Source organism: Rhamphochromis sp. 'chilingali' (assembly GCF_963969265.1).
Source record: "Rhamphochromis sp. 'chilingali' genome assembly, chromosome: 2".
In the NCBI taxonomy this organism is placed as follows: domain Eukaryota; kingdom Metazoa; phylum Chordata; class Actinopteri; order Cichliformes; family Cichlidae; genus Rhamphochromis; species Rhamphochromis sp. 'chilingali'.
This window is the reverse complement of record NC_137930.1, coordinates 9106585-9122685: the sequence shown is the minus strand read 5'-3', so window position 1 is coordinate 9122685 and position 16101 is coordinate 9106585. Positions and strand designations below refer to the sequence as shown.

General features: G+C 39.7%; 1 protein-coding gene across 1 annotated transcript; it reads left to right on the top strand.

The window, feature by feature from the left end:
* The first annotated feature begins 4842 nt into the window (after nt 1-4842).
* reep5 (receptor accessory protein 5) lies at nt 4843-14392 on the top strand. Its single transcript, XM_080874797.1, has 5 exons — nt 4843-5045; nt 5330-5423; nt 10214-10352; nt 13136-13304; nt 14096-14392. Exons 1-5 carry the CDS (start codon nt 4928-4930, stop codon nt 14143-14145), a joined length of 570 nt encoding a protein of 189 aa, XP_080730923.1. The 5' UTR covers nt 4843-4927; the 3' UTR covers nt 14146-14392.
* The last annotated feature ends 1709 nt before the right edge of the window (nt 14393-16101 follow it).

Genomic DNA, 16101 nt, shown 5'->3' with positions numbered 1-16101 from the left:
CAAAATCATACGCAAACACAGAAAGGCACGTGATTAAACATGTTAATCGTCAAAATTATTTATTAATCAAATAGATATGTGTATTTTTTCCACACAAACAAAAAGAAGTTCAAAGCAACACAGAAGTACCCTGATATTTCATTGAACTCTCACATGATATTAAACAGAAGCTGAACACCCAGCTCTGTAGAGTGGCCAATCATACTGAAGCAGTGCACTTCATATTTTTGGCCACCAGATGTCACCAAAGAGGATTTTCTTAAAAAGCTTCAAGTAATGAACCCTTTTTTTTCTCGATACAATGCTTCAGAAAACTTCATTTGGCTATCACTAGTTTCTAGCAGTTGTCGCTAGAAACTATATTGTCGCATGTATACAGGGTACCCACAGTTACCTGTCCAGCCTTTCACTACAAACACTCTATTCACATACAGAAAGTGCGAAACAAAAGAGAGTAAGACGCAGCCACAGCTGGTCAAGCTGCCCTTTTGTAATGATCCCTGGGGTGTGATTGACCTACGTGATCAGCCAATAGATGCCTACTAATTAAATTTGAATTTGAGTGGGAGTACTCTAGCAAGCCATTCAATTCAATTCAATTTTATTTATATAATGGCAAATCACAACAACTGTTGGGGTTGAGGGAAGGAAGACAGGACAAAGACACACTGTGGAAGAGAGCCAGAGATAATAACTACCAACTAACAGTTAAATGTAGAGAGGTGCCTAAACACATGAGTGAAAGCAGGATTTTGAATTCAATTCTGGATTTAACACAGAGCCAATGAAGGGAAGCCAATATAAGGAAATATGCTTTCTCTTTCTAGTCCATGTCAGTACTCCTGCTACAGCATTTTGGATTAACTGAAGGCTTTAATTTAGTGAGGTATTTGATTGATAATCTAAGTAAAAATCTAGTTTGGAACTTTGTTTTGAAGGGCTTTTTTTTTCAATAAAAATTGGCTGCTGAGTCCTTGATAACTATTTTTGTTGTTTGTTCTTTATTCTGTTTGACTGAATTTACAAAATATATGCTTCAGTTCATTTGAACTCTTGGAGTACAGTCAGCTTCTTCGGTCAGTGTGCATTACTGTTATGGGTTGCGTCCTTCTCCCATATACTCTTCCAGTAGTGTTTCGTCTCCAGCTTTGGTGGGGCTGTTCTCATTCCCCTGACAATGGTAGTATACCTCAGATGGTTCTGTGGAGCACAGCTGGTTTCTCCTGCCTTCCAGCTCCCTGGTATACCTCTTCAAGCAGATGGCCAAGGCTATGAGTCTTTTTTGGCAGTTTCCAGGGCCTCAGGTATAGGCAGCTTGCTGTACTTTGTAGCTTACTATCAGAGCTTGTTAATTTTTTAGTGTCAGCTTTATGCATGCAGCTCCCTCCAACTTTGTAATTTCTCTCTGCAGGGGAAAAACAATCAGCTACAAAGAAGAGAGGCCCCAAAGCTGAAGATCTGTCTCCCATTCCGCTTTTAATTATCCTAGGAACAACAAGTAAGCCATCAGTCTGAAAGTGAGGTATCTATTGGGGTGATAGTACTATGAGATAAGAATTGATAAGCACTTAGCAATTCCAATTCCACTATCACTATTGCTTATTGATTTAATTCCTTATCAGTTCTCTTATCCATTCTCATTGGCACCACTTTGAGAGTCATTACCATCTCTGAGTAGCAGATATTACAATGGACATTACATTTTGTGCAAATTAATTGCATGCTGTGTGATCAAATATTTGTGCATGTTGGAGTTGTTTCCCATCTTTGTTGTGACAAGTTTTGGAGTCCTTCCAAAAATAAAAAATAAAAAAAAAATCATGTATTGTGCATATTACACAGAACATTTTTCTTACATTATTTAATTACTCACAGGTTTGGATGGAGTTTGAATGGCAAATTCTGATTGCATTCTTATTATAACCAGGAAAGATGAGAGAAGAGGAGATGAAGAGTGCAGCAGGTTGATGAGACACCAAAAGAATGAATGAAAGCTTTATTTGTCACAAGCAGGTTGCCCATGCAGCGAGATGGGAACCCCCCCCCCCCCCCCCCCCCTTACACACATAACACAGACATCACATGGGGTTACAAGTCGGAGATCGGTAGCGTTACAGAAAAAAACACTGAAATGTACACAACAACGGGAAGGTACAAGAGGAAAAAAAGAGACCTCCACTCATGCTGTGCTTCCATGGTAGGACAGCATGAGAACAGGAAACAAAAAAACTCCTCTGCACAAAAAAGCACATAAATGTCCACAGCACAACATTGTGGAAGACATGACAAGCCACAGGGATGGGTAGGGGATGAGGAGTAACCCCAAGCAACACAGCAGCCATCCTGCAACGGCGCCGTCTTTAAGCCGGGGGCGACGTAAGACATCGCCCCGCTCTTCGACAGCGCGTGCCCGGACCCACCTCGTGTTCCCAGGGGGCAACAAGCATCGAAGGCATTGGAAAGGGAGGGGGGATGAGTGAGTGCTTATCAGTGTAAGTGTATGTGTGTGCGTGTCCATAGTTCAGCTGAGACAGTGTCCTTCGGCCTATCAGGCTAAGTAAACAGTCCTCCAGCCAATCCAGGTGTCCTTGCATGGGATGGGAAGAATAGCCGTAACACAGTCGTTATCAGGGAGTGATTGTTCGGCTCCAGCCTTGGGCCTGCAGCTGGCGCCGTGATGGGGGTCCGCAATGTTGATGTTGATTTTGTAAATTTCCATGCGAGCAGCCCAGGAGAATTTTCAGGCTGCTCTTTAACACTCTGACACTGGTCTCTCAATCTCCGTTGGAGAGCCGCGAGCCTCCCCATGATGGTATCAAACTTCTGTTCCATGGTGTTGTCATTCTTTTGATTCTGAGACCTCACAACTGCAGTGATCCGTTCCACGATGTGTTCCAACTGTCGCTCAAGGGTCTCATTTTGAGCAGGCCTCTCTCTGATGTATCCCCCCATACGCTCAATGTTGTTGCTTTGAGCCTTCACAGCAGCTGTAAGCGTCTCCAAGGCGTTGACCATATTACGTTCGTTGTGAGAGGTCGCGCCTCGTCCCATCGCTTCGATTCCAGCTGGCAGCCTTGGGGGGGTTTGAACAGCCGGTTCCGCTCTTTTATTTCTCCGATAAACCAGGGCTAAGCCAACTCCGATCAGCAAGAACCCTGTCATCACGGTTCCGAATAGATAGATATCTTCAGCGTCCTCGATCGACAGTCCCGCCAGGCACATGATCCTCCAGTTCTGCCACCCGTCCATCGTGTATCCGGCAGGGAAAGTCCCTCCAGGGCACTCAGGCTCTCCCGAGCCCAGACTTCTCGTTGAGAAAAGGGTGTCAATAGCATTCAGAGACCAGTTGATCAAATCCATAATTCTCTTTTAGGTTTTAGAGAACGACAGTGGGAGGCTGTTCCAGGGAAAGTAATGCACACGAGACAAGACAAGGACATAGAGGCTAAGCAGGGAAGATAAGGGTGAGGAGGAGAGGAGAAAAGTGCGACGCATGTATACAGGGCACCCACAGTTACCTGTCCAGCCTTCCAAAAGAGCAGAAAAGGTGAAGAAGTGGTGAGCATCAAAAAGACTAGTAAGAGGGCACCCAATTTAAAAGGAGCCATTATGGAACAATAAAAGCAGAAACTAAAAGCAAGGGCTGGCAAAATTTGGGACCGTCTCCATACTCTCTTCTAAATAAATATGTCCTCAGGATTTCAATTTCTTTTTCTTGACGTTACTCATTCTGCTTAATATAAAAAACAGCAGCACACAATAACTCAAATTGCACTGATGGTTTATTTGAGTATCATTCTGTGACTTCAACCTTTTGGTATAATTTTGGACATTTTATTTATTAATTTTACTATGAAGTATACTAAATAACTTTTTAAAAGTTGCTGTTATCAAAAGGCCCACATTAGCAGATTTTAATATTCATGTATCTATTGGATTAAAATGGATGCACTAGTCTTTATTCACCCCTTGCCTTGGTGAATCGGACAATGGAGTTCTGTTGATGATGGATGTCTTTCTCTAGTCACACAATCGCTAACCTCAAGGAGACCATACAACCTCAAGGAGAGCTCACTGACATAACACTGATCAGCTTTCTAGACTGGCCAAACTCAGATTTAATCAACTCTGAGTTTATTTTTTAAAATTCAGAATTTGTTGAACATGCTTCTTGGAATAGGTCCCTATTTGTATTTTGCAATGTCATCAAAGCAGGGAAGGGTGTGGCTGCAGTTACCATTGTATTTGCGCCCTGACTTTAGCGTTTTAGGCACTATTTCTCTAATTTAAGTAGTTCTTCAGTAGCAACAGCAGTTTCTGACTTAACCTATATCTGACGTATATCTAAGTCTGTAATCCATAAACTAAAGGTTTCTGAGCATTCTACCGAGTATATAACACTATTGCAATGCCTGTAAGACTACAGACTGGTGGAATCAACCCGCATCCTTTTTTTGGTTGCTACCAGCTGCATCAAGTTCACTGCAGTTAGTACATGTAACCACATTTACTTCCGCTTACTGTTCAAGTAAATTTGCATGCTCCCTACAATTGTCAGAAAAAAATCTAATGCAATAGTGGGAAATACACATTTTATCCTTGATTAATTATTATACCGCATATAATTAACAGAGCATGTGAACAGTGCCAGTTGTTTTTATTTTAAACGCGCAGCACACACACACACACAAAACATCGACCTACTAGCAGTTGTCTGTATTATTGTTTTTTTGTACTAAGTGGTTGTTTGCGTTACAGCGCCATTGCTTTTATTTTGAAGGATATGATCTGATGCATGTGCCACACATCCCTTCTTCTGACTTTGACGCCCGTGGGTCTGAGAACAGTGGCGTGTCAGGTTACAGGCGTGGCGCAGTTTGATTCTGATCGTTTCGTAATTCATCATCGCTAAGCAGGAAGTGCAGCCATGGCGCAGGGGCTCAGAGAAAGGTTTGAAAATTTTCTCCATGAAAAGAATCTGCTGACAGATGCCCTGGCAAAGGTGGAAGCAAAAGTCGGAGTAAGCAGGACCTACATTGCTCTCGGTGAGTGTTGACGGGTGGAAAGAGAGGCAGAGGCTGTCCGCATCACTGAGGGACGCATAGATAAAGGAAATAAAAGCCCGATGGACAGACTCACATTTAGCTGCAGTTTCCTTTAGCCATAAGCTAACAAAAGAAATTGTGTTTATTTTACATCACCAGCTCGATACTATAAAAGTAGTCTCCATAATGTAGTTACTGGTTGTAACATAGGTATATAGGTATGATCCGGTTAATGTATTCGTGGGAAGAAAATCTTGACAATTGTGTGGTGTGATGTGTTTCAGCTGTCATCGGTGTAATCGCAGTTTACTTGGTCTTTGGATACGGAGCCTCCCTGCTATGTAACCTCATCGGGTTTCTGTATCCAGCCTACATATCGTAAGTATATGTTATTCTCAGAACACTTGGAAATGGCCTTAATCGCCTGTTATTTGCTCCTGTCGTTGTGCTTTCAAGTCACTGAATCTATAAAAAGGCCTGCGTTCATGTCAGCGCTAAGGACAACCTCCTTTAATCGAGATGACCACACCTGTGAGATTTATTTAGGGTATTGTAGCGCTTAAGCTCCAAAAGGATATAGATCTGTAGGCTTACTTAATATTTAAGCTTCTTTTTTGTGCAAAGTTTTTAATTTTTGAGTGCGTTTGCCCTCCACCAGTCTTTAATTATCATTTCCCGCAAACAAACAATGACAATAAAATACATAAGCACCTACAAAAATGTTAGTTTTAAGAAAAAGAACAATTTAAGCATTAAAAAAATCACAAAGGGAGAACAATATAATATCCACAACTGCACCAAAGAGTAAAACAGTGAACTGTGGATTATTAAACTGTATAGGTCTTTGTCTTCTAAGTCCCTATTAGTAAACAAATGATTCATTGATGGTATTTAATTTATTTATACTCAACTGGCTTATCTCAAAATGTAAAAGAACCAGTTTTGTCTTATCATTTCCTAACAACATTTCAATTTACAATAAGTCATTACACAGCAGTGGGGAGTGGATTTCATCACAGTAGGTGTTTCTCTAAAAGTGTTGTAATGAAGTTTAAGGATTTAAATTATCCACTCTTCTCTTCTTCAATGCCATGTGCCAGCATAGTGCAGAGCAGCTACCTGAACTCTACTCCCACAGAGGTCGATTTTCTTGCTAATAATTTTACATCTTCACTGGTTACGACTCTAGATATTGTAGCTCCCCTAATAAAGAAATTCCACGATCACAAGTACATCTGCTGTGATGCTTAGACTTCTGATTAAGTCTCACAAGTGTCAGCTTTGTTTTTATAGCCCACATAGATATAAAAATATGGATATGTTCTGATAAATGATTAGAATATAATATTTCTGACTGTCTGAGTCAAAATTAAATTGAATTGAATCGAATGGGGACCTTGTGAATCGGAACCAAATCAGTTATTGAAATCAGTGACGATACCCAGCCCTACTGCTGATTTGAGTCTTCCTTTTCAGACTAGCTACAGTCGTTCGCTGTAAAGAGGCAATTAACTGAAGAAGCAGCAGCATTTAGGAAAACCAGTGTGGAGGGGCGTTCATTCACAGCTTGGTATTGTATTGGGGAAATTCGCAATGTATGTGCTGGTTTTCCAAAGTAATTAACAGTCATAGCAGAACCTGCTTATTTTTTGGCGTTACTTGATTCATCTGCTGCTAATCTTAATACATCACTTTTTATGATTAATTGTAATACTCTGCTTCAAAAATTTGGCACTGTGAAAGGGACACAGGAGATGCAACAAAATATAAATGTGTTGCAAAAAAGTGTCCAATCTAATACTGCAGTATAAAAAATTATATAATATTATATTATTATATAGTTAGTTTTAGGTGCAAATCTCCAGGTACTGACAGGTAGGAGAGAATTAGCGTGTCATTGGGAGACAACCAGTTCTTAATGAGTGACAATGCAAACACAGACTATTTTTTTAAACCAAGCAATCAACAGATTATTGACAACTAATATCTATTTTTAAAATTGTGATTATGCAGTCAAAGCAACATCACCATATGACCCCTGAGCCTGAATGTAGGGAATAAAACACGCAGCTTTATGGGAAAATGCTGAAAGCCTGCACATCTCAGACAAAACGCTATAGTAATTTTAAGGGGGAAAATCTTATATAGCTCTATCATCAGTGTAATTACAGGGGATTCTTTTGTCACACATAAGGTGACAAACAGATTTCCATCCCTCAGCGAAGGCCAGCAGCTTCCAGCCCCCAAATCACTGCATGTGCCCGGCTGTGATATTGACACAGTACTCGGTTCTCTTTGGAGGAATCGTTAAAAGTATTTAGGACATTTTGAATAGATCCCCAACAACAATGGCTGAAAAGAAGCCTGGAACAATCAGTTTCCACTCTGTTGTAACCCTTTGCTCACCTTCTCCATACCAGTTCAGGACACTTGAAAGACCTATGGAGCACTTAAAGAAATAAGAGCGTTATAGTGGAAGTCTGGCCTCTACTATGCAAATATAAAGAAATGGGTGGCCCAGGTTTAAAGAAATGTAAAGGATAAATCAAAATATTACGTTTTACAGAAAAAAGTAGGTGCTGCTCATAACTCAATCAGAAGTCTGAACAAGTAAAAACCTAGCAAAAAAAAAAAGATAACATACACACCTGATTTTGGATTTATGAGCATGTTTGTATGGAAGATTTTTTTTTAATTTTCTTTTTTTTTAAATGGTACCTGTTTATTCGATTAGACTGAAATATATTTATCCATGTATTTTCTGTAAATAATTACAGATGGCTAGAAATAGCTGAATGTTAAACAAGCCAATTTGCTGCCTGTACAGAAATGTAATACTTCTATCTGTCTGCACCACCTACTTTGGCTTTGTCAACCTTTAATTTACTGCACTCCACCAAATAGTATGAGTTATCTGGCTGCAATTTACCAAATTATAGCTACCAAAAACTTTACTTCTCTCTTTTAGGAAGTAAAATGAATACTGACCATTTTCTAATTTGTGCTGTTATTTAAGGAAATTATAAGGAGATGCTGCCATGTCATGAAGAAAGAATTTAAAAAAAGGGTTTTGGCTGGAGATGCATTGTCAACGTCCCAACATTTATCCAATTTGGGGTCACAGGGAGCTGCAGTCTGTCTTAGCTGTTATGGGATAAGAGGCAAGGTACCAGTCCATCACAGGCCCAACACTGAGACAGGCCCAGTTTTGAACCAGGAACTTTCTTTAATGTGAGGTGACTTTTTATCAATTATTGCCGTAGTTAGCCCTTAATTAGCCCCTGGCTTCTAGCTTTTTGGTTTAACATCTGCTAACACAGGGGAACATTGCTAGATAGATATAGATGATCTATTTTCATTTGACCCATGGAAATAATTCATCATAACGGGGTATCAGCGATGTAAGGTTTTGCCTTTTTTATAGCAATTCTTGCACAGAGTTACAAAAATGTTTAACGGGCTACTAATCTAAGGCAGTTGGAAAGAAAAGCGACTGGACTACTTTGAGATTCTTGAAGAAGCTTCAGCTCTCATCCAAGACTCTTCAGTTCTGAAGCTTCATCAGTTCTGGGAACTGAAAGATTACCATGATCTGGATGACTGAGAACCTACACAGATTTATCATCTATTAATTGTAAACTGAACTTCATCTATAAAGTTAGTGGATTTCCCCTGTGACTTACAAAGAAAGCATTTAAAAAATTTTGTCATCAAAAGTTTTAAAACAGTTCTTATCATTGTGATATTATCTAGTAAAATCTCAGGGCTAATACTACATGCAGTCAGCATAGTGTCACATGTTGGCCTGCTGCCGTCACTATGAATGTTTTCCTTGTCTCAAGTTTTTTGAGAAACAGCTTGATAGAAAGTAACCAGAATTGTCCTCAACATTTGATACATTTTATTAATCTTAAGATATCAGTATTTTCTCAAGTCAAAAGTATGGGTGTTACATTATTTGGTACAAGAGAAGAAAAGAGTAATAATGTTAAACAATAAGCTCAGAGTGGAGCTAATAATCTGCATAGGTTTATTTGTACAAACATATGTTATCTTCACTGTAACTCTGTTTATAACAGGTTATTTTATCCTGATTTTGTAAATCTTATTTGAAATGACTCATCCTTTCGAAACTAAACTGAAATCTCTAGAGCTAGCAGCTCTTTAAAAGTTAAGCCATTACTTGCAACATGGTTGCCTGGGTGTTTGCGTGATTATTTCTTAGTTGTGTAACAGTGTTTCTGTTTGTTGCAATAAATCTTGTGGTGTTGGAAATCCTGTCTATTCCCCCCTTAAATAGTACTACATTTGTAAGGAAAATGCATTTGTGGGTTGAGCAGCAGAGTTAAAAAAGTTTGGTTGGTTGCTTGATTAGCTAGGATGAGAATTGGAAAAGGCTGTAGTTCAGGCTGTCCACTACTGTGAATACTGTGAATCCCAGGCGACACCTTGCAAGTGGAGCATGGTAGCTGTGCTTCATTTTAATAATTTTAAATGGCAACGAAATGTCTAAATTAGACAAAATCTGTATCAACAGCATGATCAAAATGTTGTAGCTTCTGTTTCATCACTGTAGCGTTCTGGTGCTTTTCAATAATAGAATAAAAAAAAACAACTTGTTTCAGAGTTGATCCTTTTCACATATGAGTTAAACTGATTGTAACATTAGTCTCCCATGAAAATGACGAGTATGGCTGTAATATTGGAAGGCATGGCATGGTCTGTGTGCCTTGTAGTCACACAAATAAATCAAACCACTGCTGTAAGATTTATAAACCCCTCATTTGTGTGATAAATTCTTAATGGTGTGTATAAATGTTGTTGTGATGTATTCTGTGAACACCTCAACATGCACGTTTTCACCAAATGGCCATATAGACTAAGTGAGTTTAAGTATTAATGACATATAATGGATGTGTTGGTACTACTGGAGGAAAATGAAAATTCATGACCCATTGATTAACAGGCCGATTTCTGTGTATTCATCCTATGCATTCACAAGGTGGTATTGTCTGTTCAATTTATTATTGATGCTTGAATACATCAATACATGCTGCATATTGAAAGCGAGATATGAGCTTGATCCATGTGCACATTCATGGTCCTTACAGAACAGTGCTTACAGGTATGTGTAAAAGAAGTACCAAACATGTCTTTGTTCTTCCCAGGATTAAGGCCATTGAAAGTGCCACCAAAGATGATGATACTAAGTGGCTGACCTACTGGGTGGTGTATGGAGTCTTCAGTGTGGCAGAGTTTTTTGCTGACATCTTCCTTTCCTGGTTCCCATTCTACTATATTGGAAAGGTAATCCAGTTGGTCTCTGTGCCTGTCCTCCTGGCACTTACATTGATAAGGCATTACATTTTGACCACTGACAGGTGAAGTAAATAACACGGAGAATCTCTTGGGAGCAAATAAAAATTTTGCCCTTGAAGTTGATCTGTTACAAGGATTTGAGCGAGTTTGACAAAGGCCAAATTGTGATGTCTGTGTATCTACAAAACTGCAGCTCTTGTAGGATGTTCCCAGTCTGCAGTTGTCAGTGTCAATCAGAAATGGTTCAAGGACAGAACAGTAGTGAACCAGCAACAGGGTCATGAGCAATGTTCCCTCTAATTTTTCACGTGTCTGAGCGAACACACAAACTCCCTGAGCGGTCCCTTGGACCACTGTGAGCAACAGCAGACGTGTGCACTGTGGTCACGCCAGCATCAAATCCATCCAAGTTACATGGTTTATTAAAATAATCAAATTACAGCATTTACATTTATGCTAGACTACTTTTAATTAACTGCTTTAGCCCACTTACAATGAAAATTTAAATAAATCTTGTTCGTGACCTGTGTAGTATTTTTTGAAAACACAACTTTCTTTTTTTTTTTTAATATTATTTTTATAAAGCTCTGACTTGTATTATGAGTCTGAGTCTGTGGTCTGGGAGAGAGTCCTGTAACTCTCTGTCAGCAAAATACAGTATATAATGACCAATGTTGGGCAGTTAATGATATAGTTACTTCTTCAAAAAAGTAACTGAGTTATGCAAACAACAAAGTTTTTTTGCAGCTGTTTACCTTAAAATGCAGCCAAGGCGTTTTTTTAAACAAACATTTCAAACTATTTACAGAACAATCAGCTGTTCTGCATCAAATCTGATGCCACACAAATTATTTGTGTCAGTCCAAAAAAATAATTTCTGTCCACTATGAGATGAAGGAGAACAACAGCCTGGTACCTGCAGGCCTGACAACAGGAGATGTATCACTGCTGTAACACCTGTAACATTCAGCAGTCGCCTCATTGTTCTGACACACACAACAAAACTATCGACTACACTACACACTAACTACACAAGATTTGCGCTAAACGTCGCAAATCTCTCACATCTCAAAACACCGCTCTACTCCTAAAACTTCCCCCCTTCCTAAACAATTAAATGCCTTGTTGCCATATCATTTTTTGATTGGTAGATATGGTACATTTTTCGACCAATAAGAAAGGGTGGGGTTTTCTGGTTTTGTCTTTGCTCACAGGCGGAGAATGCTTTTGAGTGTTTTCCTTATAAAATGCAGTTTTTACCGTTTCTTCCCGCAGTAAATATAAACAACGATAGTATTCAGGAAGAAAACCAAACATTGCAGATACATTTTTATTATAACTCTGGTTTTATCAACACAATTTAAAAACTGGTATAAAGTCCACACTTTTTCCGTCAATTGTTCGGTCTGTCCTGCTCACATCTCCAGTGGTTGTACACGTTGTCATTAAGTGGCTTCACTCCACATCAGCCACGCTGCTTTGCTAGCTAAAACACCGGTGTCGGCACATAAGGACGCTGTCATAGCCTGTCAATGACGTTGATTAGCTGCGTATATACGAATGTGAATCGCATTATTGGCTGGACTATGGGATAAGGTGGCATCGTGCTAATTCCATACGGGAGCAGCCAGTAGCTTATTGACTAACACTGCAAAAAAGAATTCTTAAAGTATTAATTTTAATTTCAATTCAGGTTAGATTTTTTTTTGTGCCCAACGCAGATTTTCTGTGCGCAGCGACCGTGCCAGCAGTGCGCAATTGCACACGCGCGCAGCTTAGAGGGAACATTGGTCACGAGCATCCAAGGCTCATTCATGCACGTGTAAAGGCTGGCCCATGTGGTCCAATTCAACAGATGAGTTTCTGTACCTGAAATTGCTATTAATGCTGGTCATGATAGGAGAGGGAAAAAATGCTGGTTATGATAGAAAGCTGTCAGGATACTGTGCATCGCAGTTTGTTGTGCATCGGGCTGCAAAGCCACAGACCAGTCAGGGTCATGTTGAATGTTTTCCGCTAGGGATGTGAGCATCATAACTGGACCACAGAGCAATGTAAGAAGGTGATTTGGCCTGAAAAATCGTATTTTCTTTTACATCACGTGGATGGCCTAGTGTGTGTGTGTGTGTGTGTGTGTGTGTGTGTGTGTGTGTGTGTGTGTTGCTTACCTGGGGAACACCTGGCACCAGTATGCACTAAGGGAAGAAGTCAAGTTGACAGAGACGGTATGATCCTTTGGGCAATTCCCTGCTGGGAATCCTTGAGTCTCGAAATCCATGTGAATGTTACCATGACACATATCACCTACCTAAGCATTGTACGAGACCGTGTGCATCCTTTAATTGAAACGGTAGTCCCTGATGGGTGGGCCTCTTTCAGCAGGATAATGTACACTGCAACAAAGCAGAAATGGTTGGGAGCACAACAATGACTTTGAGGTGCTGACCTGGATTCAAAATTCCCCTCATCCTGTCGGGCATCTGTAGAATGTAATGTGTAAACGAGCCCGATCCATGTAGGCCCCACCTCCCAACCTACACGACTTAAAAGTTCTGTTACTAATATCATACTGCCAGATACAACAAAATCATTACAGGGGTCTAGTGGAGTCCATGCCTCAATGACTCAGGGCCGGTTTGGCAGCAAAAGGGGGACCAGCAATTTAGGCAGGTGGTCATAATGCCTGAAAGTTATATTATTATTATTCTGTTTAGTGCCAAATTCTATACCTGTTTTAATTTTTTGAGAGAAATTTTGTTTTTTTTCCCCAGTGTGCCTTCTTGGTGTGGTGTATGGCTCCAACTCCTTCTAATGGATCGGTGCAGATATATAACCGCATCATTCGACCATTCTTCCTCAAGAACGAGGCCAAGATTGATGATGTAGTGAATAACATCAAGGACAAGGCGTCAGAAGCTGCAGACAAGTTCAAGGATGAGGGTGACTAAATCATCATAATTGTGTAGTGTTTGCTAAAAGAGCCTAAATGATATATCAGATCCTATTTAAGATGCAATGAAAAATTGCCTTCAAGAGATTTAACTGTAGCTGCTCACATTCAGCTAGCTAAGCTCGGATAAGAGGTGAAACGTCTTCAAGAAACTCAAAAAGTCTACTGGCCTTTCTTTTCAAGCTCCTTAGATATTAAACAGACTTAAACCTCCTAGCAGAGACCACTTTGTATTCATGTGAGTGTAATGCAGATAATGGTCTCCCTCTTACGAGAGGGAAGAAACACGTGTCCTGCTTCCCACATTGCCTGGATAGGCAGCTACTAAGCATCCCTGAAGTGAAACATGTTGTGTGCTAAATGTAAGAACAGCAAACCTCAGACAATACTCCAACTTGAGTTCTTTCTCTAGCTTGGGAGTAATTTTGTGAATTTGTATACATTTCAGTTATTTAAAAAAAAATGGCAATAATAAAGTCAACCAAAAACAGAAAAAAAGGATTGAAACATTTTCAGTAAAAAATACAGGAGATTTTCACATATCATCCACTGTACCAAACGTACACAACAACAGCACAACAAGGTCCAAATCCCCAAAACTAGGGGTGGGCCATAATTTAAAATAGTTTCATAGTAGACATGTTTATATTTTGTAGTTGTAAATTAAAATTAAGTTGATCTTGGATTCCATTTTGCAGGTTTCTAAAGTCAAACATCTGCAGTGCTGATGTACTACGTTTCACTGACAGTATCTTTGTATTTGTTTGTGATTTGTCCACAGCTAAGAAAGCCACAGCAAACCTCATATTTGAGGAGAAGAAGAGCTCCTAAGAATGAAGTCTGTCCACAGTGCCAGCTCTGTAGCTGACTCATTGAAGAAATTTTGCCTTGAAAATGTCAGTTTTTACAGCACCTATTCAGAACACATCTGTAAGCTTCATGCCTGTGATATTAAATGTAAAACTGTAGCAGTCAAAGCCGCTCCATGTTTTGTTTGGTTTTTCTGGAAGGCTCTCAGTTTAACTGTATGGTAGTCCTGGTATGCTTCTTGAACCAAATAAAAACTACTTTACTAAAACCATTTCCTAATGTTAATGATCGTACAACAGATTTGATGGAGATTATTCAGTTTGCTGTTGAGGAGTTGATATGACTCAGGTCTTACTGACAACTCATGTACTTTGCTGTTCTTTTGTTTTTCCTTTATCGCTGCCTAAGTAATATTTGGTGCCAGTTTGATCAGCTCATTGAAAAGATGTTAAGTTAACTAGTAAGAGACTTCAAATGGAACAAATTGTGTGTTTTATATCCCCTTAATGAAATGTTTTGAAAAAAAAAGAAGGTTAAAACTATTCACTTTCGGTCTGGCCTTATATATAGTGTAAATCCAGCTGGGATGTGAGGAGGTTGAACAGGTCACCTAATAATTGGAAGGTTGTTGGTTTGATCCCTGTCTGCTCCAGCCTGTATGCCAAATATCCTTGGGCAAGACAGTAACCCTAGGTTGCTTTATACTCTGATAAAGAGCACTTATGTAGGAAACGCATAGAGGGAAAAAAGTGCTTGTATAAATGGGGGTGAATGAGGACAGGTTCTGTAAATGCTTTATTAAGGTCTCAGTTAGACTAGAAAACTGCTATATAAGAACCAGTTCATTTACTAGTGTGTTTTTAGCTGTCACTGTACAGGGATGTAAAAATACAACAATACTGTTGACCAAAATATCCTATTAGAGTGAGTAATAGACTCCAGTTTGTGCATGTAAATGGAGAGTCCTCTTCACACACTGAGGTTAATTATGGAGTTCCACGTGGTTCAGTGCTAGGACCAATTCTGTTTACATTATACATGCTTGCCTTAGGCAGTATCAACAGAAGGCATTGTGTACATTTTCACTCCTATGCAGATGACACACAGCTTTATCTATCCATGAAGCCAGATAACACACACCAATTAGTTAAACTGCAGGAATGTCTTAAAGACATAAAGACCTGGATGGCCTCTAAATGTTCTGCTTCTAAATTTAGATAAAACAGAGGTTATTGTACTCGGCCCTGAAAATCTTAGAAATATGGTATATAACTGGATTCTTACTCTGGATGGCATTACCTTGGCCTCCAGTAACGCTTGGAGTCATTTCTGACCAGGATATGTCCTTCAGTGCACATATTAAACAAAGATTTACGACTACTTCTTCCATTTGTTCCATATCCACACTGAGAAACTAGTTCCCATTGTATCTTAATGACCTTGTAGTACCATATCACCACATTAGAGCACTTCACTCTCACACTGCAGGCTTACTTGTTGTTCCTGGAGTATTTAAAAGTAGAATGGGAGGCAGAGCCTTCAGTTTTCAGGCCCCTCTTCTGTGGAACCAGCTTCCAGTTTGGATTCGGGAGACAGACACCATCTTTACTTTTAAGATTAGGCTTAAAACTTTCCTTTGTGTTAAAGCATATAGTTGGAGCTGGATCAGGTCACCCTGAATCCTCCCTTAGTTATGCTGCAATGGGTTTTTTGCTCTGCTGGAGGATACATTTAGTATTTCTTCGTCATTCACCCTTCTCACTCAAAATGTGTTGATAGACTCCTCTGCATTGAATCATGCTTGTTATTAATCTCTGGCTCTCTTGCAAAGCATGTCTTTTATCCCATCTTCCTTCTCTCACCCCAACTGGTCGCAGCAGATGGCTCCGCCCCTCCCTGAGCCGGGTTCTGCTAGAAGTTTCTTCCTGTTAAAAGGGAGTTTTTCCTTCCCACTGTCGCTGAAGTGCTTGCTCATAG

Coding starts and splice junctions, on each gene's coding strand:
- reep5 (XM_080874797.1), top strand. CDS start 4,928: ATGGCGCAGGGGCTCAGAGAAAGGTTTGAAAATTTTCTCCATGAAAAG. Junction 5,424..10,213: donor CTGTATCCAGCCTACATATC/GTAAGTATATGT, acceptor TGTTCTTCCCAG/GATTAAGGCCATTGAAAGTG. Junction 13,305..14,095: donor AGACAAGTTCAAGGATGAGG/GTGACTAAATCA, acceptor ATTTGTCCACAG/CTAAGAAAGCCACAGCAAAC.